The sequence below is a fragment of the Mauremys mutica genome, chromosome 5 (genome assembly GCF_020497125.1).
Source record: "Mauremys mutica isolate MM-2020 ecotype Southern chromosome 5, ASM2049712v1, whole genome shotgun sequence".
NCBI lineage: Eukaryota > Metazoa > Chordata > Testudines > Geoemydidae > Mauremys > Mauremys mutica.
This window is the reverse complement of record NC_059076.1, coordinates 324,185-346,579: the sequence shown is the minus strand read 5'-3', so window position 1 is coordinate 346,579 and position 22,395 is coordinate 324,185. Positions and strand designations below refer to the sequence as shown.

The 22,395-nt window shown below is 47.6% G+C and overlaps 1 protein-coding gene across 3 annotated transcripts; it reads right to left on the bottom strand.

The window, feature by feature from the left end:
* Nucleotides 1-84: 84 nt before the first annotated feature.
* LOC123371085 (sulfotransferase 1 family member D1-like) lies at nucleotides 85-21,302 on the bottom strand. 3 transcript variants are annotated; one of them, XM_045018272.1, is made up of 8 exons: nucleotides 21,199-21,302; nucleotides 10,842-10,990; nucleotides 10,633-10,758; nucleotides 9,146-9,243; nucleotides 8,773-8,899; nucleotides 7,017-7,111; nucleotides 3,585-3,765; nucleotides 85-2,242 (listed from the first exon to the last, which is right to left on the bottom strand). In XM_045018272.1, exons 2-8 carry the CDS (start codon nucleotides 10,978-10,980, stop codon nucleotides 2,130-2,132), a joined length of 879 nt encoding a protein of 292 aa, XP_044874207.1. In that variant the 5' UTR covers nucleotides 10,981-10,990; nucleotides 21,199-21,302; the 3' UTR covers nucleotides 85-2,129. The 3 variants fall into 3 exon arrangements, with proteins under 3 accessions (XP_044874207.1, XP_044874205.1, XP_044874206.1); XM_045018270.1 differs by lacking the exon at nucleotides 21,199-21,302 and adding an exon at nucleotides 20,925-21,035; XM_045018271.1 differs by lacking the exon at nucleotides 21,199-21,302 and adding an exon at nucleotides 16,751-16,884.
* Between the last annotated feature and the right edge of the window lie 1,093 nt (nucleotides 21,303-22,395).

The following is a 22,395-nucleotide window of genomic DNA, read 5'->3' as shown; positions in this document are numbered from 1 at the left end:
TACCACAGCACTGCATACAACAATGGTTTCCAAAGGCACTTGGCAATTTTATAAGTTCGTATAACCAAGAGACATGATGAATATCTATTTTTAAAGTGGAGTTATTGTACTTTGTTATTGCTTGCATTGAAAGGGCAATGAGGAATTAGATTAATAATATTTAGCTTTTACTGAGCACATCCATGGGTCTCAAAGTGCCTTACAAAAGAGGGTGAGTGGGTGGGATTTTCAAAAGTGCCTCAGTGACTCAGAAGTACACGTCATATTGACGTTCAGCGGGACATGTGCTCCTAAGTCACTTCAGTGCTTTTAATAATAAGCTCCAGCACTCTATTCTATTCTTATATAGGTTTTTATAGGTATCTGAGCACCTTGCAGTAGTGCATTAAGCATCACCATCCCCATGGTACAGAAGGGAAAAACTGAGACACAAGGTGGGATTTTGCAGCTGGGATGGGGAGGTGCCAAGGTAGCTTAAAATTGTTTCAGGAGCCAGAGTAGCCCCTGGCGTAAGTCAGAGTAGCTCTAATTTATGGCAGCAGCACAAAAATCTCATCAACAGAACAGTTATCAGACTTGGCTAAGGTTACACAGCAGGTCATTGTCAGAGTGCAGGTCACTTTACTCCCAGTCCAGAGCTCTAGCCACTGAATCTCACTGCTGCCACATATGCTCTTCTAGTTATTAACCATTTTATTACATTGTGCGGAGCCTTTTTTAAAAATCAGCATCACGTTTGCTATCCTGCAATCATCTGGTACATAGGCTGATTTAAGTAAACCACAGCTAGTAGTTCTGCAATTTATTTGAGTTCCTTCAGAACTCTTGGGTGAATGCCGTCTGGTCCTGGTGATTTATTACTGTTTAATTTATCAATTTGTCCTGAAACCTCTTCTACGGACACCTCAATCAACAGTTCCTCGGATTTGTCACCTAAAAAGAACGGCTCAGATGTGGAGATCTCCCCCTCATCCTCTTCAGTGAAAACCAATTCAAACATTAATTTAGCTTCTCTGTCAGAGCCTTGTCATCTCTGAGTGCTCCTTTAGCAACACAATCATCCAGTGGATCCACTGACTGTTTGGCGGGATTTCTGCTTCTGATGTACTTTTTTGCTGTTAGTTTTTGTGTACTTAGCTAGTTGCTCTTCAAGTTCTTTCTTGGTCTGTTATATTATACATTTACACTTGACTTGCCTGAGTTTATGCTTCTTTCTATTTTCCTCACTAGGACTTAAATTTCCAATTTTTAAAGGATACATTTTAGCCTCTAATCATCTCTTTTATTCAGCTGCTTAAGCATGGTGGAATATTTTTGGTCCTTTTACTGCCTCAGTTATGGTGCTTTTAAATAGTCTCCATGCAGTCTGCAGGCATTTCCCACTTGTAACTGTTCCTTTTAATTGCCATCTAACTAGCTTCCTCATTTTTGTGTAGTTACCTGTTTTGAAGTTAAATGCTATTGTGGTGGGTTTCTTTGGCATTTCTCCCCCTCCAAGAATGTTAAATTTAATTACATCATTGTCGCTATTACTGAGACGTTCAGCTATATTTACCTCTCTTGGCCATATTCTGTGCTCCACTTAGGATTAAAATCAAGAATTGCCTCTCCCCTTGAGGGTTCCAGGACAAGCTGAACCAAGACGCAGTCATTTAATGTGTCTAGAAATTTTACCTCTGCATCCCTTTTTGAGTTGCCATGTACCCAGTCAATAAGAGGACAGTTGAAATTATTATTGGGTTTTCTGTCTTCATAGCCTCTCTAAACTCTGTCAAAGTCACCATCGCCTTCAGGTGGTCAGTAGCATATTCCTACTGCTATACTCGGATTATTCAAACATGAAATTTCTATCCATAGAGATTCTATGGTTCAGTTTAATTCATTTTAGATTTTTACTTTACTTGACTATGCTGTCTTTCACATATAGTGCCACTCCCCCACCAGCTCTGTCATTCATATATATTTTGTACCCTCATATTATCGCAAATCCATTGATTATCCTCATTACACCAAGTTTCCATTATGCCTATTATATCAATATCCTCATTTAAGGCCAGGCACTCTAGTTCACCCATCTTAGTATTTAGACAGCTTGCATTTGTCTGATGAAACATAGGGAAGCCTTTTCTTCATATCTCCATTTGGCATCTGAATGTCGAGCCTGTCATCTGCTCTTTATAATGTGCGTCAAATATCTCATTCTGAGCCACGGTGAAGTAATTCTTCCAGTCTCCTGCCATCCCTGATGGGAAGAAAACAAAAGAATGGCTAGTTTATTCTCCCCTTCTGGGCTCCTGCCCCACTTCTGAGGTTCTGGTTCTGTTATCTTCTTTCCCAAAGATACTCCAAAAGGCCCTAGCATAGCACTGCGGTCCTAAGTCAGGTTTTTGGTGTTCTCTTTGCTTAGATGCTTAACAGGAACAAAGGAGAAAATGAAACAGATCAAAGGGCTGCAAGAGACTTTCAAGTTAAGCAAGTTAAGGTTAGAAGCAGCGGGAAACATGTATTTGAGGTTGATGGGGTTCACACAAACTTTACAGTGTCCTCACTGCTGGGGACTGTGTGTGAGTCGGGAGCAGAGGGGTCCTACGGAACATCTCTTCACACCAGTCATGCATCTCAGGATGTATGATTAATGCACGTACATTCTCCAAACTTCCGAGTGATCTTGGATGCTCAACTTGAGACACCTTTAAGGGCCCCAATTTTCAGAAAATGCTCAGTACCCACCTTCTAAAACTCAAAACCTTAAAAGGTGTCTCAGGCTGGTCACCCAAAAGCACCAGGAACTTTGGAAAACTTAGGCCAGTGTCTATTTTTCCTTCTCAAGAGAGAAAAGGATCTTTGTATCCAAACAATTGTTTTTAAGATGCATGCAAGAAACGCCACCAGTAATTAGCACTGTTGAACTGTCAATGGATATTCTGTGCACTCCCAAATTGAGGACGCTGACATCTGTGATCTCTTCCTGCAGGCCACAGTCACATATTAACTCAGGTCCAGGCATGGCAAATCACTAATGTTATTTGTATTGCACCTGAAGTCCCCCACTGGGGTAAGTACTGTACGCAAACATAGTAGGAGACAAACTGTGCCTGGAGGAGTTTATAGTGTAAACGAACAAGGGCACTTCCTTCTGGATATCCCCGTTTTGCAGATGGCAAAAGAGAGGCACATGGAAATCAAGGACCACTTCCTCAAAGATATTTAGGCTCCCAATAGCCGTTGATTTCAGGGTCTCAGAGACTTGCCCAATGCCACATGGCGAGTTAATATTAGAGCAGGAAACAGAACTCGCATTTCCTGAAGCCCCAGTTAATGCCAAAACCACAAGATCAATCATGCTCTCCAGAGTGCTACACCAGGATCTGCATGGTAGAAACTAAACAGGAGAACCTTCCTTATGGTCATTTATCTGAGCTGGGCCTTCCATATGCAGCTCCACCATTAACTGGGCTTGGCTCACAGAGAAAAACACTGACCCTGGGAATTTCCCTTCCTGTGAAAGTGGAATCAGGAGCTAGTAAGAATCGTAGAAAACGGTTCCTGCTGTTATCTTACGGCTTTTCCTGTAAACCTCTTACCTTTCCTCATGAATGGAGACACACTGTGGTCCATAGCCCAGACTGGCATCATTTCATAGTTAGCAGTAGGATTCTTCTTCATCTCCTGGAAGGAGGTATGGTGGAGGATTTTATTCACCACTTCCTCCTTCAGGTCCTTTCCCAGAAACTGGAGCACCTTCTCTATTTCGCGCTTTGGGTCCTGCAGAGAGACAGGCAGACAGAGTCTCAGGTGGTGAGACATGATGAAGGATAATATGTTACTGAGCAGAAGTTTTCCTAGCCACTCTTGGATGTGTTGGTAGAATGTGACACATCTTTCTTGTATTCATTTGGGACCTAATCCAGAGACCAGTGGGTTGTGGAGTAGGCCTCTGATGAGCAAAGAGCAGCTCTTTTAATGAGTGATGCATCATAATAACCAATGATTTCTAGAGCCCAGAAAAACTTTTGAAAAAAAGGATCAGCAAAGGCTTGCTATCCTGTACAACCAACTTTAAACAAAACACTCCATTTACCAAGTGGGCTGCTACATACAGTACTAATACCACACTAGCATTCTAGAAGCAGAGCGTATAAGTTCATAGAATCAGTGAAGAGAGGAGGGGCAGGGGAAAAAAAATCAGAAGCCCATTGTAAATATTAAAAGTAAATTGCTTTAATCTGAGATCTCACAGAAAGGGCATTAATTAAGCTTCTAAAGTTCTAGCACTGATAGTCATATGAAATGGCCTCCCCTTTTAAAGGCAGAGACGGAAGCTAGCCGAAACCTTTAAACAAAATTCTCACCAGCCCTAAACTCTAACTTCAGCCTAACTGCAGCTCAGCTATATAATCTCTTGGCTCCATCCCTTACTGGTTTTAGGCAATCAGCCACTTCTACATACTTTTTTATTCTTTTGAGTGTGCCTGTTGTATTCCCCCCCCCTTTTAAAACACCTTTCCATCTTGTTTTCTGTAGCCAGGAGGAAAAAGGGGCCCCTCACCAACAAACCACCCAAAATCCAAAACAACCAAAGTTAGAACAAACCAACCAAGTAATATTAATCGGTTCCCTACTCTTCAATGAGAAGCTGCAGTGTGGCCTTCCCTGAAATGCTGCAGTTCTAGCACCAGGGAGTGCTGGGGAAAGGTATAAATAGCAGCCCTTAGGCCTGGTCTACAGTAAGGGAGGGGGTCGAACCAGGGTACGCAAGTACCCTAGTTCGACTGACTTACCCATCCAGACGCGGCGGGGTCGAACTCCGCAGCTCCAAGGTCGACTCTGCCACCGCCATTTGCGGTGGTGGAGTTCCGGAGTCGACCGGAGCATGCGGGGAGTTCGAACTATCGCGTCTTGATTAGACGCGATAGTTTGAACTCCGAGAAGTCGAACTCACCGCGTCGACCCGGACGGTGAGTATAGACCTACCCTTAGAAGCCCCCTGCCTCATATGACCTTAAGTGGAGTCTAGTAGCCCATGGCTAGTATTGTAGCTGCTTCTGGTTCCAGTGAGAACTCAACCCAAACCCCTTGCCTTAAGGTAAGAATAGCTAAAGCTTCTCTACACACACACACAAAATTACCAGCATAGCTATGCAGGTAAAACTCCCTGTATACACACTCCCATCCCAGGCTTTCCCCAAGATAAGCCCTAAGTGTCTACTTTTGAGAGATAATGAAGCCAGGTCTGCAGTTTGCAGCCTGCAGTGGAGTGAGTGAGTGGTTGGTTGGTTTGTTTTCTTTCTTTCTTAAGTTATAGCCAACTCAAGGGCTTTAATACCCCTTAACCTTTGTGGAGGTTTGTTGAGTCACAACCAGCTTCACCTGCCAAATAGATTTCAGCTGCATTCACCCCTGCACAGAACATTATGGATGTAATTGTACAACTGCCAGCAATCTCGCTCAGTGTGTGTACACAGAGATCTTCCGGTATATCAACTCATCTAGACGTTTGCCTAGTTTTACAACAGGCTACATAAAAAGCACTAGCAAAGTCAGTACAACCGAAAATTTCATACAGCCAAAAGGAGAAAGTAAGTAATTTTTTAGTAATGGTGCGTGGTGACACTTTTATATTTTTATGTCTCATTTTGCAAGCAAGTAGGTTTTTAAGTGAGGTGAAACTTGGGATACACAAGACAAATCCGACTCCTGAAAGTGAGTCCAGTAGTCTGGAAACCACTGATCTAGAGCTCCGTATTTAGGTGTGTAAATAGGAGCTGGGTTTTTCTGGAAATCTAGTCGCTGTTGTGGGTGCGCTTTTGAAACTCTTGCCTTAAGTGACTCTGATGCAGAATGGAACAGACCTAAAGCCCCCCTGACTCCCTTCCTGTACTTAGTCACCAAACTACCCCCTCAGCACTTCAGTGTGTAAAATCTATGACCATGTGTGTTCGTTGTGATGCTGTCTGTCTGAATGCAAAGATGCGAGACATGAGACTATTTAAGGATGGCTCAAATATGAATTAAAGATCCATTAGACTCCTAATATGTCACTGACTCAGGCTAAGCCTGGTACCTCCTTCCTCTTTGTTAGTGCTCTGGGTGCAAAAGAGAACTGGCTGGGGAAGAACCCTGTTGATTGATTTGCCTGGTGGTGGTGATTTGCCTGGTGGTGGGAGCTCACTAAGAGGGGCAGGATGTGTGTGTTGGCAGGGGGCTTATTGTGTTACCTAGAAGATGAGAGGAGGGTCTTGGTCCCTCCGTCCCCTCCTAGTTCTACCTTCTCTTGGGGTTGATAGGGGCACAAAAGGGAGTGTTTATGGACCAGACTTAAATCAGGTCTGGGGAAAAGCCAGGGTTGTTGCTTTCTAAACCAACGGGACATGAGCCATCTAGCAGTTTAGGGATTGTTTACCATATTATTATAAGAAGCTAAGGGGCAGGTTAAAATGAATCATGGCTTGGATCAACTGAATCCACTGTCATACCTATGGGTGGCGCTGGCAGCCATAGGCAGGAAGTTTGGGGCTGTGGACTCGCTGCCTTAGTTCCGCACTGAACGTGGCTGGTTCCGGCATTGTTTTGTTAATATTCCAGATAGACGTCAATGTGCCTCAGAGCCAAATGCAAAGTATTGTCCCACTGGGTGTAGTAAAATAGGCGACTTCAGCACCACCCCTCCACTCCTAACGATGCCAGTGTTGCAAATGGACATGCAGGGGAGGAACGATGAATTTCTGGACTGGCACTCAGGAGATGTGCGTTCAACTCCTGGGTCTGTGACAGATTCCCTCTAGGCAAATCACTTAATCTGTCAGTATCTCAGTTCAACAGGAGTAACACTGCTGCCCTCCCATCAGGCGTGTTGTGAGGCTACACTCGTTAATGATTGGGACATGCTCAGATAGGACAGTGAGGGGAGCTCTACACATACCTAGATAGATGTTAAAATCACCCTCCTTCCTTAGCGAAAGGGGGCATTTGGAGCAGGATCCCCTGGCATCTGCTCATCGCTTCCCCTTCCTCACCTTTTTCATGTCCTCGTAGAACATGTACAGAATTCGATAGGCCTTTTTCTTCTCCCACCAGCCTTTGACATGATCGTACCAGGATCCATAAGCCACTTCATCCAGATTGAAACAAGCAACAAAGAAAAGGAGGAGAGAGACATCACAGCTAGTACTGAGTGTCACAGGGGACGTGAGCTGTTAGGTTATTATACCAGTCTCCCAGCAGGAGGCTGGGAGCCCCATTGCTTGGGACGTTTAAAACCAGGCTGGACAGAAGAGTGGACTGTGTGCTATGTGCACTAATCCTGCCCAGGGGCAGGGGTGGATGGGATGAACCGCTAGTCCTTTTTCTTCAATAACCAGCTGGAATTTTTAAAGGCATCTAAGGGTACGTCTACACGGTGCTTAAAAATCCGGGGCACTGAATCTCAGAACCTGGATCAGCTGCCAGAGGTTCATGGGGCTCAGGAAGCAGGGCTAAAAATAGCAGTGAAGACATTCAGGCTCAGGCTGGAGCCCTGGCTCTGAGACCCTCCCCATCATGGGGTCTCAGAGTCTGGCCCAGCTAGGGTTGCTGGTTTTGGTTGGATGTATTCCTGGAGGTTTTATCACATGGCATAATCTTTAATTCAAGATTAAACTTTAATTCCTGGAGACTCCAGGACAATCCTGGAGAGGTGGCAAGCCTAGCTCCAGTGCAAGCCCAAACATCTACACTGCAATTATATAGACCCGCAGCCCAGGCCCCGTGAGCCTGAGTGAATTGAGCCGGGCCCTGAGACTCAGGGCTAGAGGTTTTTTATTGCAGTGTAGACGTACCCAGAGGCACCATCCGGTTGGCTGCTTTCTCCTCCCAGCCCCTGCACTCATGGTGAGTTGAACCTATTTCTGTGGGGCAGGCAGAAGATGGGTATGTTGAGTCCCCAGTTCTGGTCAGTGCCTCTGGACAGAGGGACAAGGTGGCTGAGAACGGTTTGGGGGTGGGGAGAGATTAAAAGGGTAACTAACCAGATATGTTACATGCTTGTTCTACGTTGTCTGGCCAGGGGTTTTGTCTAGTTAGACTGTGCCATCTGGGGAGGAGCCATGTCATTCTCTGTGTGTGCGCGGTGCCTGCGTGGAGCTGTTGGGCCCCACTGACATGCCAACATTAAATAATCATTATTATTTTGGCCTCAACAAGGCTTTGCAAACTCCTCTTCTAAGGAGTGTGTAAACATTCTGGTGGGTTTGGAGTCTTGGCCCCAGACCAGAAACGTTCGGGCTCTGCTCCTGAAGGGGGAGGATTGTGAGGGCACCGAGTATAGTAACAATTATTTCTGTTACAGTAGCCCTGTGGGATTCCCTCGTGTTAGGTACCGTACACACATAGAGCTCACAATCTAAATAGATAAGACAAGGCGGGAGGGCAAATGGAGTCACGGAGCGGTGACTGGCCCAAGGTCACACAGGGAGGTGAAGTGACTGGCCTACGGTCACCCATCAAGTAAGTAGCAGAGCTGGGACTAGAACCCAGGTCATTTCACTTCTAGTTCTGTGCCCTGTCCACTGAACCATGTTGCCATGGCCTAATGTTCACAAACTGCACTAAGGAACTCACCGTCCTGCCACGCTCTGAGGAGCCAAGGGAAGTCATTGACACTGAACCCTTTAGAGCCCAACTGAATAACATATCCCTGGATTCCTGCCCAGGGGGTGAAGGGAGAATTGCTTTTCTGTTGTTTACGATCTTATGCCACACCTGTTACTGTGGTGTCTGAGAGGTTACTCCTACCTTTCCCAGCCATAAACTTCCCCAGGAACTCATCCCAGGTGCCGGGGTCTGGATGCATCTTTGCCATCAGGTAGAAATGGTAATAAGAGACAGCCACGTCCTTGGCATTTCGGGCAAGGTAGATCATCTGCAGGACAGAAAAGGGAATGTAGTGCAGTCTGAATTAGCAGGGACTGCGACCCCCTGCATAGGTCTGGAAGAGATTTCCCCTGCTTCAGTACAAACACCATCACTGCACAACTGGCATATGAATTATGGGGAGGTTGCCTTTCTGAGGTGTTGGGCACTGGAGGCTGCTGGAACCAGGAGGCAGGCCTAGGTGAGCTGACAGATGACAATTCCTGCATCACCATGTCACTCTGGAGCTGGTTACCTTGCAGTCCTGCTCCCAGAAGGAGACGGGGAGGAGCTGAACTGGGAGGTGGGTCTTCACTAGCCGAGGCGATGGCATCATAGCCAGCTGCTCTGTGCCTGGAAAACACACAGGGGGTAAAGGTATCGTCTGGAGCACCTGGCACGTCCTGAATGAACAGCTTGCGCTCACTGGAGAATGAATCTGCACTTCCTGCCTCTTCCTTTCATGATGCCTAGAAAGAGGGAGATGTGGCTAAATGCCCCCCCCCGCCCATCCTAACTCTCCTGTGGCTGGCAGCCTTCTCGTGCATAACCGCTGCACCTGAATCTTTGATCAGCTCCACTGATTTGTTCATTGCAGCCACCAGTCCAAATTCACCTTCTCTCTTTAAAACCCCCCATGGAACCACTTCAGCTTGTCTCTTGGACCCTGCCTGTCCCTCTGCTGCCCTGCCCTGCCCTGTCCCTCTGCCCATTTAGCTCTGGTTTCCTCTGTGATGCGCCAAACAATCCTGTAACTGGTGGTGCAGATTCACCCTCTTGGCAACTGCTGCTGGCTAGAATGACTTTCCTGCATCTCTCCGCCTCATTCAAGAGGGCCTCTCTCATTTCAGATCTCATCCTGGCCGACTACTCCTTAGTTAAGCACTGGAACAGGTCACCAAGGGAGGCTGTCGAATCCCCACCTTTGGAGGTTTTAAGAACAGGTTAGACAAAGACCTATCAAGGATGATTTAGGTATACTTGGTCCTGCCTCTGCACAGGGAGGTGGACTAGAAGGCCTCTCAAAGTGCCTTCCAGCCCAACATTTCTATGATTAGAAGCAGCAAAAGGAAAAATAAATTATGATTATTTATATAGCACTGCCAGTGCTTTACAGACATGACGGGGTCTCTGAGCCTAAGAGTTTACAGTCTATCTACACACGGGTAGAGACCTGGGCTAGGATGGGAACAAAAGCAGCGTAATTGTCCCTTACTCCATTTAAACGTTTCACATGAGAATCACAGTGAGAGAGCTGCTTTCTTCTGACACGGAACAAGGAACTCCACCAGAATAAGCTAAACCTAAGGCTGTGTCCCTAATGCTGCTCTGTTTCACTCTAGAGTTTCTGGCTTCCAGCTACAGATTCAAAGAAGCAGAACACACATCACACACTAGTGCCGCAACATTTTTCTACTGACTTTGTTTTTCTGTGGTGAGGAGCAGGATTAATAAGCAGGAAACAAATGAGTTTTAAGGCAGGCTTTGGGGGCGAATGGGATAATGTGATGCTGGCTGGGTCAGGGAAGGTGTTCCTGGCTCTATAATTGCGTGTTTAACCCTGTAAAGCATGTTGGTGTACAGTTTGTACAAAGACAATATAAAACCAGCTGCCTTGTTGTAGAGATTGAATTACATACAGTATTAGAATCAGTCCAGAGACAGCATTCCTACTTCTCCTCCTTCCATGGCTCCTGTGGGAGGGGACTCGTGCATTTGTCTGCTCTCCTGTACAGCACTTACCACTTAGGAGTTCAGGGCAGCTCATTTCCATGAAAGGGACTCGATTGAAAATTGCATCCCGTTTACATTTCCCCTCGTCCCCGTCGTTGTAAATCATGTCCACGATTTCACTAATCCAGGTGGTGCCTGAAACGTAGATTGAAAGGCAGCATTTCAGAGGTAAGCGTATTCTGTCTCCTGCTATTTACATACACTCTTATTTTACTTGCCTGATTTCGGGTAGGTGGAAATGAGAAGGTCGTCTGGCCTGGCCTGGAATGATTCCACCTGGGCCCACTTCTCCACAAAAGCCCGGTAGAGGGGAATTTCATGGATAACCTCTAATTCCTGCCTTGACAAATGTTCCATGTTGGGAGAGCTGAGTTAAGGTGAAGAAAAAAGGGGTTAAATGGCTCTCATTATTTGCATGATAACTGTATGGAAGACATTCCTGCACGTCCTGGGAACTAACATTGGTTTCCAAGAGCTGGGGGTGGTAGAATTCCATTTGTATTGATTTCTGTATTCTCTCTTACATGAATCAATATACTTTGCAACTTCTAAACAAAACAAACAAACAAAACCCAGGAAACTGTAAGAGTTACGACTGAAAGTGTTCCACTGGAGCCCAGTGTAGATTTATTTTATTTAAATTTTGTAACGTGGTATTACACCACCGTGGGTTCAGCTCTGGCGGCGACAGTTTCAAGCTTAACAGTGAAAGTCACCTATGCTACTTGCTTTAGATTTAGAGTCTCTAGGGCAGTGGTGGGCGGCCTGCGGCCCATAGACTGCACGGGGCCTGTCAGGGCAATCCACTGGCGGGCTGTGAGACAGTGTTTACATTGACCATCCACCGGTACAGCCACCCGCAGCTCCCAGTGGCCGCGGTTTGCCGTTCGCAGCCAGTGGGAGCTGTGGGAAGTGGCGCAGGCTGCAGGGACGTGCTCAGTGATGAGCTGCCAAAATCTTAACAACCAGCTCCCTACTGGGTCTTTGGCGGCAGGTCCTTCATTCGCTCCGGGTCTTCAGCAGCACTTCGGCGGCGGGTCCTTCAGTGCCACCGAAGACTCAGAGCGAGTGAATGACCCGCCGCCACAGTGCCGCCGAAGACTTGGAGCGCCGCCCGGTGAGTAAGCCCCACGTGTTTTTTTACGTGTTTTTTTTTTAAGTTCATCCCTGCTGGGGCCCTGTCAAAACTGTTCAAATTGGGCCCCACACTTCCTAAAGCCGGCCCCGCACATTGGGGTTGCAAAATTGTATCGGGGCCAGGTAGGGAAGGCTGTGCCTCCCAAAACAGCTGTCCTCCCCATCCAACACCCCCCCACGTCCTGCCCCCCACTGCCCCCCTCAGAACCTGCAATCCATCAACCCCACCCCTGCTCCTTGTCCCCTGACCACCGACTCCCAAGATCCCCCCACCCTAACTACCCCCCCAGGTCCCCACTCCCTACCCAACTCGCCCCGCTCCCTGTCCCCTGACTTCCTTGACCCCCTCCACACCCCTGCCCCCTGACAGCCGCCCCCCGAAACTCACTGTTGAATAATAGCTGACTGCATCTCCAAATATAATACGTATGTAGCCAATAAGTCAGATTTAATAGTCTTTATTGGATTCTGATATTTATTGCAAAATTGAACTAAGTGCATTGATGAAGCAGTTTTTACAAGCACTAGTATGAATTGAAGCTAGCAGTTACATTAATTTAATCTCTGTTCTGTGGATATGATGAAAAGCTTGGCAAGAATTTAGACAGTAGCCATGGCAAATGTTACAGAACACCATCGTGGGGTAAGGGATTATATAGCTACTGCCAGTGGCTGTAAACAAAAGAAATGATGTTTTAACAGTTAGCCAGTGAGAAACTATAGTATTTCCATTATACTACAAACAGGTCTTAAAGTCACTGCCTTTCTTCCTGATATGTTAAAAGCAATTACATTGGTTAATAAAATTCAAAGACAAGTTTTGTTTTTCCTAGTCACAAAGTGTAAAGGACAGCTCCTCTTAGAATGCTGGGTGATACAGTCTTACCATTATCTCTCTAGCTATTTTTCTATGTAAAACAAGTTACAGATTTAACCCTGTCTGAAACAAAGAGACAGATTAACATGAATAGATAATATAGGCTTTAAAAACAGAACTATAAACTGGAGAAAATGAGGCAAAAATAGAAAGGAAATGTAGAGGAGAGGATTTTGCTAGGGGAACAGCTGCTGTTATTTAGAACATACAGACAGGGAACTCACTGCCACCCTGGGATCCCATCCCTCTCCCCACCCCGCCTCGTCACCCCACAATTCCTCCCCCCCACGAGCCTCGTCATTCCTCCCCCCAGCCCCGTCACTCTCTGATTCCTCCCCTCCCCTCCTTACCTTGGGCTCCGCAGGCTGCCAGCTGCAGGCTGATTGCAGCAGCGGTAGCTGCTGCTGGGAGACAGGACACCTCGGCTCTGTGCAGCTGAAGAGCCGAGAGTCCTTTGCTCCAGCGCTACCTTCCCCCGGTTTGCCCCGCAGCCCCCCGATTCCTCCCCCCCCCCCGAGCCTCGTCACCCCCGGATTCCTCCCCTCCAAGTCTCGTCTTACCTTGGGCTCCCGCAGAGTGATTGAATCAGCTCAGGCAGGAGAGCTGCAGTTTGATTCAATCAGCCTGCTGGAGCCCAAGGTAAGAGGAGACCCGGAGGGGAGGAATCCGGGGGTGATGAGGCTCAGGGGGGAGAGAAATTGGGGGTGACGAGGTTCGGGGGGCTGCAGTGCAAACGGGGGAAGGTAGCGATCGGGCAAAGGACGCTCTAGCTGCACAGAGCGAGGTGTCTTGTCTCCCAGCAGCAGCGGCGGCTGCTGGCTGTATGGTAACCCTAACAACCGGTTCTAAATCGGCTTCTAAATTTAGCAACTGGTTCCTGGGAACCGGCGCTAACCGTCTCCAGCTCACCACTGGACGTGCTGGCCAATGCTTCCCACAGCTCCCATTGGCAGGGAACGGCGAACCGACAGTCAATGTAAACGCTGTCTCACGGCCTGCCAGCGGGTTACCCTGACGGGCTGCATGTGGCCCATGGGCCACAGGTTGCTCACCACTGCTCTAGGGACACACAAAGACCAAGGGTAGTGACCACACAGACATTCACAAGTCCAAGGTCTGGGCTGTTCTACAAGTTTTATTAAAGTTACAGTTAAAGTGATGATTACCCAGGCATGTAGAAATTATATACAGACCTAGCTAGGCACAAGTTACAAATATAGTTCTACTCACGTCCTTCACAATAGTGTTAGGGTCTGATGGGTCTCTCACGGACTGATCATCAGTAGAGGGATGGTTCCTGCTGGAGTTTCCCATAGGGAGCTCAATTTTCCTAATCTAGGCACCCTCTTTTATAATGTGATTCTGACTATCCGTCATTAGCATTTCTGCACATAGTGCACTCTGCGGTTAGGGCATGTGTTACAAAAATGTGATTACCAGGTATCTTTGCAATATCACCCATTGGTATAGCTTTTCCAGTAATCTTAGGGCATCAGGTTATTCTTTGGTCACTTACTTATATCAGCGTTCCTTAACTCTATGGCTTATGTATGGCTAAGATAAAATTTTACAGGCCTCATCCCAGAGGCCTTGCATTTCAACCCTACTTACTTAGATACCTAATACATGAGAATTCCTTCTACAAACTCATCAATCTTAAACTTCTATAATCCTACAGTTTAACTCTATTTAGCATACAATGATTATATATAACATAACATGTCAGTTAATTATAACATCACACAATAAATGAACAATAAACTAAAATCATTTTCTATACAAGCTAATGCCCCAGAGCAATATTACTTGTGCTTTGCAAAAATCTAGACTCTTTAAAACAACAGGCACGTTCATGTTGTTGGAAAGGAACAGCTTGATTCCTTGCTGCCATGTAATATTTCCTCATTCATTATCACCCCAGGCAACTTGCAGCTTTCACCCAGTGTTAACTGCCTCCTGGGTTTGTTCCATAATGGAACTCTGCTGTTTGATATACTCCTGATTTTATATACTGTTTCTTAAACAGGCAGGATGGTCCAGCAGTTAGGGTTCTGGCGGAGACCTGGGTTTAATTCTCTGCCACACACTTCCTGTGTGATCTCAGGCAACTCATTTAGCCTTTGTCGTGCCTCAGTTCCCTATTTGTAAAATTAGGATAATAGTGCTGTCCTACCTCACGAGGTGCTAGATTGAAAAGGTGCTTAGATCCTACGGTAATGAGGTCCATGTAAGTACTTAACTAGAAAATGTGAGTATGGTTTTGTAAGGATTATGGTTTTAGGGTATATTAGATTATGAGGAAATGTATAGAATTCTGACAGTGTGGTGTCTGAGTGGATCAGAAGAATATTTATAATGCATAGAATTTGAGTGATCTGATTGTTATGAAATGTTAATTATACAGTATTGTAGGGGTAGGTAGGCATAGGCACATTTTTCTTGTGATGCAAATAGCATGCCTTTTAAGTGGTTAATGCAAAATGCTTGGATTATAATATGTTGAAATGAATCATTGGAATAGAAGATGGGCTGTTAGAAACGGAATCCTCACAACATCATTTTTTTGTCCTAAGTAAAACTTTCAGGAGCATCATGCAGCTAAAACCCAGTTTAAAAATGTTACACTTATGAAATTAATGTTACCAGTGTGTGTTACCATCCAATCTTCATTACTACAAAACCAGGTATTCATGTCAATCAGCTTTTGCCATAGCACAGGAAAAAGAGTTAATAGACACAAATGAGCTTGTTAAAAATAAGACCGAACTTCAAATCCCAAAGTTGCAATGTATGCAAATTATAAACAGTGTATAAATATATGAATTGATTCTCTTTCTGTTGACCCTGGTGTAAATCAATAGGGCAAATGTTGTAACCATCCTAATTACTTTCTCCTTACTGTTAGTCAGTTAAATCTATGGGGCAGATCCTGGGCTGGTGTAAATCAGCGTAACTCCATTGAAGTCAGTGGGTTAGATTCTCAATGGAGCTATGCTAATGGACACCAGTTGAGGATTTGACCCAGTCTGCTTGCTTTAACTGGACCACAACATTAGCAATTTTATGGGACCTCAGTCAAGCAAAAGCCATCTGGAATGGACAAGATTAAACACATCAAATATATTTTCAGCCTGTGGGAGGTTTAATTACGGAAAGGCAAAATGACGCTATGGCAGCATAACCCCCGATAAGATACTCTTGAGCGTCTCTCTCAGTAGAATGTTGCTTGATTAAAAAATAAAATTTAAACTTTTGTTATCACCAATAAAGTCTTCATTTAATCTTGGGCACCTCGGATGTTCTGTAAAAGCAGCAAAGAATCCTGTGGCACCTTATAGACTAACAGACGTTTTGCAGCATGAGCTTTCGTGGGTGAATACCCACTTCGTCGGATGCAAGACAAATGTCGGATGTTCTGAGATTCCAGACGAGCAAGGAGAGGCTGGAATGTTGTATTTTTCACACCATTCTTAAAGGCGTAACCTGAGCAGAGGACCTTCCTCTAAATCCCAAAACTTTCAACAGAAACAACAAAAAATGCCTTCTGTAGGGATCATTCCCCAGGCTTTCCCTTCCACACTGCTCCTGAAACGGTGTGTGGGAAGACCCAGTATCTTTCTCAGAATAACAAATTATATGACATTTCTACCTTTTAGGCTCCATATCTCTGCTCCATCTAAAATCTGAGATTGAATTTTAGAAAGGAAGACTTTAAGGGGCCAATCCAAAATCCACTAACTTGATGGGATTCTTTCCATTGATTTCACTGGGCTTTGGATCAGGCCATAATGGCATGATGAACCGGATTGCCCCTTGAAGTTGTAGCAAATTTAAAGGGTCCCTGTGTTGCTATCATAGTGTTACATTTCAGTTGGGAAAAACAATGATTCCATTTCCCAGGGAGGTGACTTGTCAGGCCTGAATACATAAAACCTGTCTTACAACACAACGCTACAAATGAGCTAGCTTCTTTTTGTCTCTGTCCATCTTTCACTCCATTTTTATGGTGGTAATGCACATATTAAGGAAGTGTTGCAGACCCCAGAGAGAGCAAATTGCAGAGTTTTAAATCCCTGAAAAGCAGATGTATACAATGTTAGAAGTAGATCTTACCTAGCTCTCCTTGTAGGCGATATCTCTTGCTTTCATCCTAGCTTCACCTCTCTCCCACATAAACCCAAGTCATTACAGTTTTATTATTGCTAATTATCAACCTAAGAAATGCTGAATGGTGCAACCTCAGTTAGTAGAGGAGAAAACCTCTCTGACGTGGAAGGAAGTAACCCAGAGAAATCTCAGCCTTTCTCCTTGACTGTTTGCATTGTTCATTCTTTGCATTGTTCATTTTTTACCTTTGTGCAGTGTTCTCAACCCCAGGCATTCAAAAATCATGAGTCAGACCCCCAGAATAATCAGACTGGCTTAAAAATCATGTTTTAAGAAAATTGGAATCTTTCTATTTGCCTTCTGTTTTTTAACATTTTGGGTCCACTCAGAAAATGCTTTCAAGCTTTTCCCTACAATCATGAAGGCTAGAAACTTTTTTTTTTTAATGAAAACGGAGAGTACATAACTCCTGGAAATGTCAAATATCACACAATTCATGATAAAACTACAAGAGCTGACAACACTGTTGTCCCAAACAGATGTAAAAGGGTGTTTCCCCCATGCAAATGCAATTTGCACCTGCAAAAAGAGAGGCCGGGCCACACACTGTGTATTGTAACATCAAAACTAGTGTGATATTCAGTAACAGCTGCAGGTACGGCCAAGAGAGGGATCTCAGGAAAGCTAAGAGCAGATTCTCGGACTGGGAGCTACCCCACATGGGGAGAGATGGCACACATACACTCCCGTACACCTCTCTCTCACAGGGAGGATGACTGACTGACCCAACTCTCTCTGCCCGGTGCTCTCTGTCCTCCATGACTGACTGGACCCCCGGGATAGACCCGCCCAGGGCCATCCTTAGGATTTATGGTGCCCTAGGCGGGATTATTAAACTGGTGCCCCTGTGCCTGTCTTGATCTTAGCAACACAAACATAAGGTTACACTATTGGAAAACTTGCCACATGCATGTTATTAAAACCAATTTAACTTAATTAAGCACATTGTAATGCTGATGGACTAGAACTAAAGAGGTAGCACTATAGAAAAAATTCTGATTTGACAGAATGATGCAAATAATATAATTTTTTTAATTTGTCAACATTTTATTGGAAATGTATATGCAGAGGTATTGAAACAAGAATTTATTTTTAATTAAAAGCAATCTTTCTGGCTTTTTGGGCTGCAAAACCAGTAATAATGTCATCTTTGACAAAGACAAAGTGATATCTTGTTTGATTGCAAGAATAGCAAGACCAGTCAAGTGTTCCTGACTCCTTGTAGAGTGGAGATAGTTTTTAATGAGCTTTAGTTTTGAGAAACTCCGTTCTCCTGATGCTACTGTTACAGGAATTGTCAGTAGAATACGAGTGGCAATGTACACATTAGGGTATATGTCAACAAGTTTGCTGGTATGAGTAAACTGTACAATGTCCATCATTGATTTTCCATGTGGCAACATTGATGACAGTGTCCTCAATTCTTCATACAGTTCAAGTCCATTTAAATCAAAACAATCGCCGTGCTTCAGGAGGCTCTCTAGGTCAGGGGTCCCCAACGTGGTGCCCGAGGGTGCCATGGCACCCACAGGGGCCTCTCAGTGCACCCACGAAGGTGGAAAACTGCAGGACCCCAAAATCCACCTCTTGGGGTGCAGAGTGGCAACAGCAGCAGCAAACCCTCAGATCCGATCACACGCCAATGGGCACCACCACCAGCCCAACGGACCATGGTGAAGTTAGCACAGCCTCTGATCTCAGGGACGGGGCACCCATGGAGTCACAGCAGCTCATCCTGCCCTGTGCAGCTCCCCCTGGATGAGATGGATCGCTGCCAGCCCGGGGGAGAGATGCGCTCTCCAGCTAGGGTGACCAGATCCAGATGTCCTGATTTTATAGGGCCAGTCCTGATATTTGGGGCTTTGTCTTATATAGGTACCAGTTACCCCCACCTAGGGTGACCAGACAGCAAATGTGAAAAATCAGGACGGGGGTGGGGGGGGATAGGAGCCTATATAAGAAAAAGACCCAAAAATCGGGACTGTCCCTATAAAATCGGGACATCTGGTCACCCTACAGGTGAGTTTCCTTCCCCCACCCCTTCCCAGAGACCCCAGCAGCCAGTCCCCTCCCTCAGACTGTGCTGCATTCGGCTCTCTCTAGGACCCAGCAGCCCTGCTCTTACATGCTTCACTGCTTCCCGTCTGTCCAGGCTCCTGGCAGAGTGGTGCCCCCAGACCTAGTGGTGCCCTAGGCGGCTGCCTATTCTGCCTATGGCTAAGGACGGCCCTGGACCCGCCTCTCCTAGTATCTGGTGCCATGTTTTCCCAAGGCAGCAGGTGGGGAGGGGGCATGCAAAGTCACATGCCCCTTCCCCCCCCCCCAGATTTCTGCTGGGGTTCATACCAGAATGTGGCCAGCAGCAGCCTTTCAGCGCTGTGTGGGAGGGAAGGTAGGGGAGCTGCTTCCAGCTGCAGGGGAGGGACGACCTGGCCTATGTCTTTGGAGAGGTCATCTCTTCCCTCGCCCTCTGCTCCTCTGTGGCTGGAAGCAGCTTGTCCCTTCCTGCCCTCACAGTGTCGAAAGGCAGCCAGCACCCCCAAGCTGCTGCCCGTCACCAACATAACCCTCCTGGCTCCTGGCTCCAGCACGGGCAGGAAGGGGTTAAGCCCTAAGGATGCTTTGTGCACCAGGGCCCAGGGAACCTGCCTGCAGGGGCTTCATGGAACCCGGCCAGAGCGGTGGCACAGCAGGGGAGGGTGCCCAGGGGACGGAGCAGCCCTGCGCTCCCTGGAGGCAAAACCCAAGGCATTGTGGGGGGGGGGGTGAAAGCGGTGCTAAGCTAAGTCCCTGCTCGGGGCAGGGGGGGGGGCTGCTGTAGAGCCTGCAGGTTTGGGGTGTGAACAGGCTGGATATTGCTTCCCCCCGACACTCCAGACCTGAGCTGAGGGGTGGAGAGGCTTCCCCGGTGTGCGGGGCTTTGGCACGTGCAGGACCCGGCTCCTCCTGGCCAGAGGATCTTGGGTTTTCCTGGGGCATTGGCCCAGCCAGAGGCAGTGGGGGAAGGAAGGAGCTGCCGGCCAGGCTGTTGGTCAGCTGAGTGCTCCAACCAGGGGCTGGTTCTCTGCACAGCGTGGGGAGCAGGATGCGCCCTGCCGGGGGGGATGTGGAGGAGCAGTGAGGCTGGGGGGGGGGGGTGAGGGGGCAAAGCAGGGAGAGGACAGCGAGAGGGGGAGCACGGAAAGGTGGGCAGCAGAGGCGACATGTAACCGGACACAACCTGGTGCCTGCCCACACTCACCAGCCACCGCAGCACGCAGCCCATGCCGGCTGGGAACGGGGACGGGGCCCTGCTGGCCGAGAGCCAGCACGCAGCAGGGGCTGTGCTGATGGACCAGCCCCATGCGCTGCAGCTTTGCCCCACCACCAGCCCTGCACACCCACCCCCATCGTCAGCCACTGGACCCCCCACTTACCGCCGGTGGGCGGGCGGGCGGCTGGCGAGCAGGAATCTGGCCAGCAGCAGGACCCACAAGTATTGATGTGGGGGCAGGGGCGGCTCTAGGAATTCCGCCACCCCAAGCAGGGCGGCGCGCCGCGGGGTGCGCTCTGGCGGTCACCGGTCCCGCGGCTCCGGGGGACCTCTTGCAGACGTGCCTGCGGAGGGTCCGCTGGTCCCGCGGCTCTGGTGGACCTCCCGCAGGCATGCCTGCGGATGCTCCACCGGAGCCACGGGACCAGCGGACCCTCCGCAGTCATGCCTGCAGGAGGTCCGCCAGAGCCGCCTGCCGCCCTCCCGGAAAAATGCCGGCGCAAGCGCGCGCTTGGCGTGCTGGGGTCTGGAGCCGGCCCTGTGTGGGGGAGACAGAAAATATGGGACAATTTGCCCATATTTAAGAAAAAGTCTGAACACCTGCAGGAGGACTTAAATATGGGACTGTCCCTTTAAAAACAGGACCTCTGGTCACCCTAAGCCTGAGTAACAGCTGAGCCTGTGTGCAGCTGAGCAGATCACAATTTCCAAGGGCTTGCGCAGTGCACACAAAATGGACCAGCCACGCTCCCTTTTCTCCCCAGGTTCTTTGGATGATCAAGGCCATCTTTCAGACAAGCAAAAGGAAACAATCTGAATGAAAATGCAAATGTATCCCACCCTCTCTCGCCCTGTGCAGTATAATACCTGGGTATCAGGGGGCTTCCACAGGTTTTACTCCAAGGGAACTCCTGCTCCTTATTTCTTAGAGTTGATCCTTCTCCTGCCAGAGCTCTGAGTGTCTTCGTCCTAAGTCTCTGTTTTTCTCCCTTTTGGGCCTCAACAAGTTAACAAACTATTTATTGACTTTTCACTTCCTGGTTCCACCCTGGACTATGTTTAAAGGGCTAATGACTAAATAAAACAAGCTGATCTCCACATGTTCCCACTTGTCCTTTGGCTCTCAGCTCCCATGTAGTACCTGTAGAGTCTCTGTGTCAGGGTCTGGCATGGCACTGTGCAGCAGATGTATCTCTTTCACTCAGTCTTGTCCAGGATGTTTTCTCGTGTCCTTTGTGTTGCACACAATCCTGGCCCAGCAGGAAACGAGAGGGAGAGAATTTGAGGGAGGGAGGCAGCAGTGGGGCCTAAAGAGGGTGGTGTTTCTAAAAGATTGGCTGTAGTTCAACCAGAAGTTGCAGCCCGAATGCAGGAGTGAGTGGGTAGAATTCTACAGGAGGGTCAGACTAGATGAACGTAATATAGTCCCTTCTGGCTTTACAATCTATGACTCTATAGCTGTGGGCTGGAGGAGGGTGACTCTGCTGAGAGGATACTCACGGACACCCATCTGTGACTCGTGTAACTCCACACACCCAGGTGGCTGTGAAATGGCACGAATCTCCCGAGTGATTAAACGCATCCTTGAAGAGAATGAGTGCATCCCTCATGAGCCCCCATAGTCTCTGTCCCCCGCCATACAAGTGAGGGGCCCGGGCAGCTCCTTCCAGCTCCTCACAGGGCGGTGAAGAGACTGAATGGATTGTGTTTAATACTCGTGTGGTACGGCTGAAGCTTCTCCTGCACTGCTCTTGGCCCTTAGGCTAGGTTCCAATGGCTTGTGCCAGCCCTTTCCACAGGGCCGTCCTTAGCCATAGGCAGAACAGGCAGCCGCCTGGGGCACCACTAGATCTGAGGGCACCACTCTGCCGGGAGCCCGGACAGACGGGAAGCAGTGAAGCATGTAAGAGCAGGCTGCTGGGTCCTAGAGAGAGCCGAATGCAAAACAGTCTGAGGGAGGGGACTGGCTGTTGGGGTCTCTGGGAAGGGGTGGGGGAAGGAACTCACCTGCAGGGTGACCAGATATCCCGATTTTATAGGGACAGTCCCGATTTTTGGGTCTTTTTCTTATATAGGCTCCTATTCTCCCCCCTCCCCCCGTCCCGATTTTTCACATTTGCTGTCTGGTCACCCTAGGTGGGGGTAATTGGTGCCTATATAAGACAAAGCCCCAAATATCAGGACTGGCCCTATAAAATCAGGACATCTGGATCTGGTCACCCTAGCTGGGGAGCGCGTCTCTCCCCCGGGCTGGCAGTGATCCATCCCATCCGGGGGGAGCTGCACAGGGCAGGATGAGCTGCTGTGGCTCCATGGGTGCCCCGTCCCTGAGATCAGA

Coding starts and splice junctions, on each gene's coding strand:
- LOC123371085 (XM_045018272.1), bottom strand. CDS start 10,980: ATGGAACATTTGTCAAGGCAGGAATTAGAGGTTATCCATGAAATTCCC. Junction 9,244..10,632: donor CTGCCCTGAACTCCTAAGTG/GTAAGTGCTGTA, acceptor TGTGTTTTCCAG/GCACAGAGCAGCTGGCTATG. Junction 2,243..3,584: donor GTCTCCATTCATGAGGAAAG/GTAAGAGGTTTA, acceptor TCTTCCCATCAG/GGATGGCAGGAGACTGGAAG.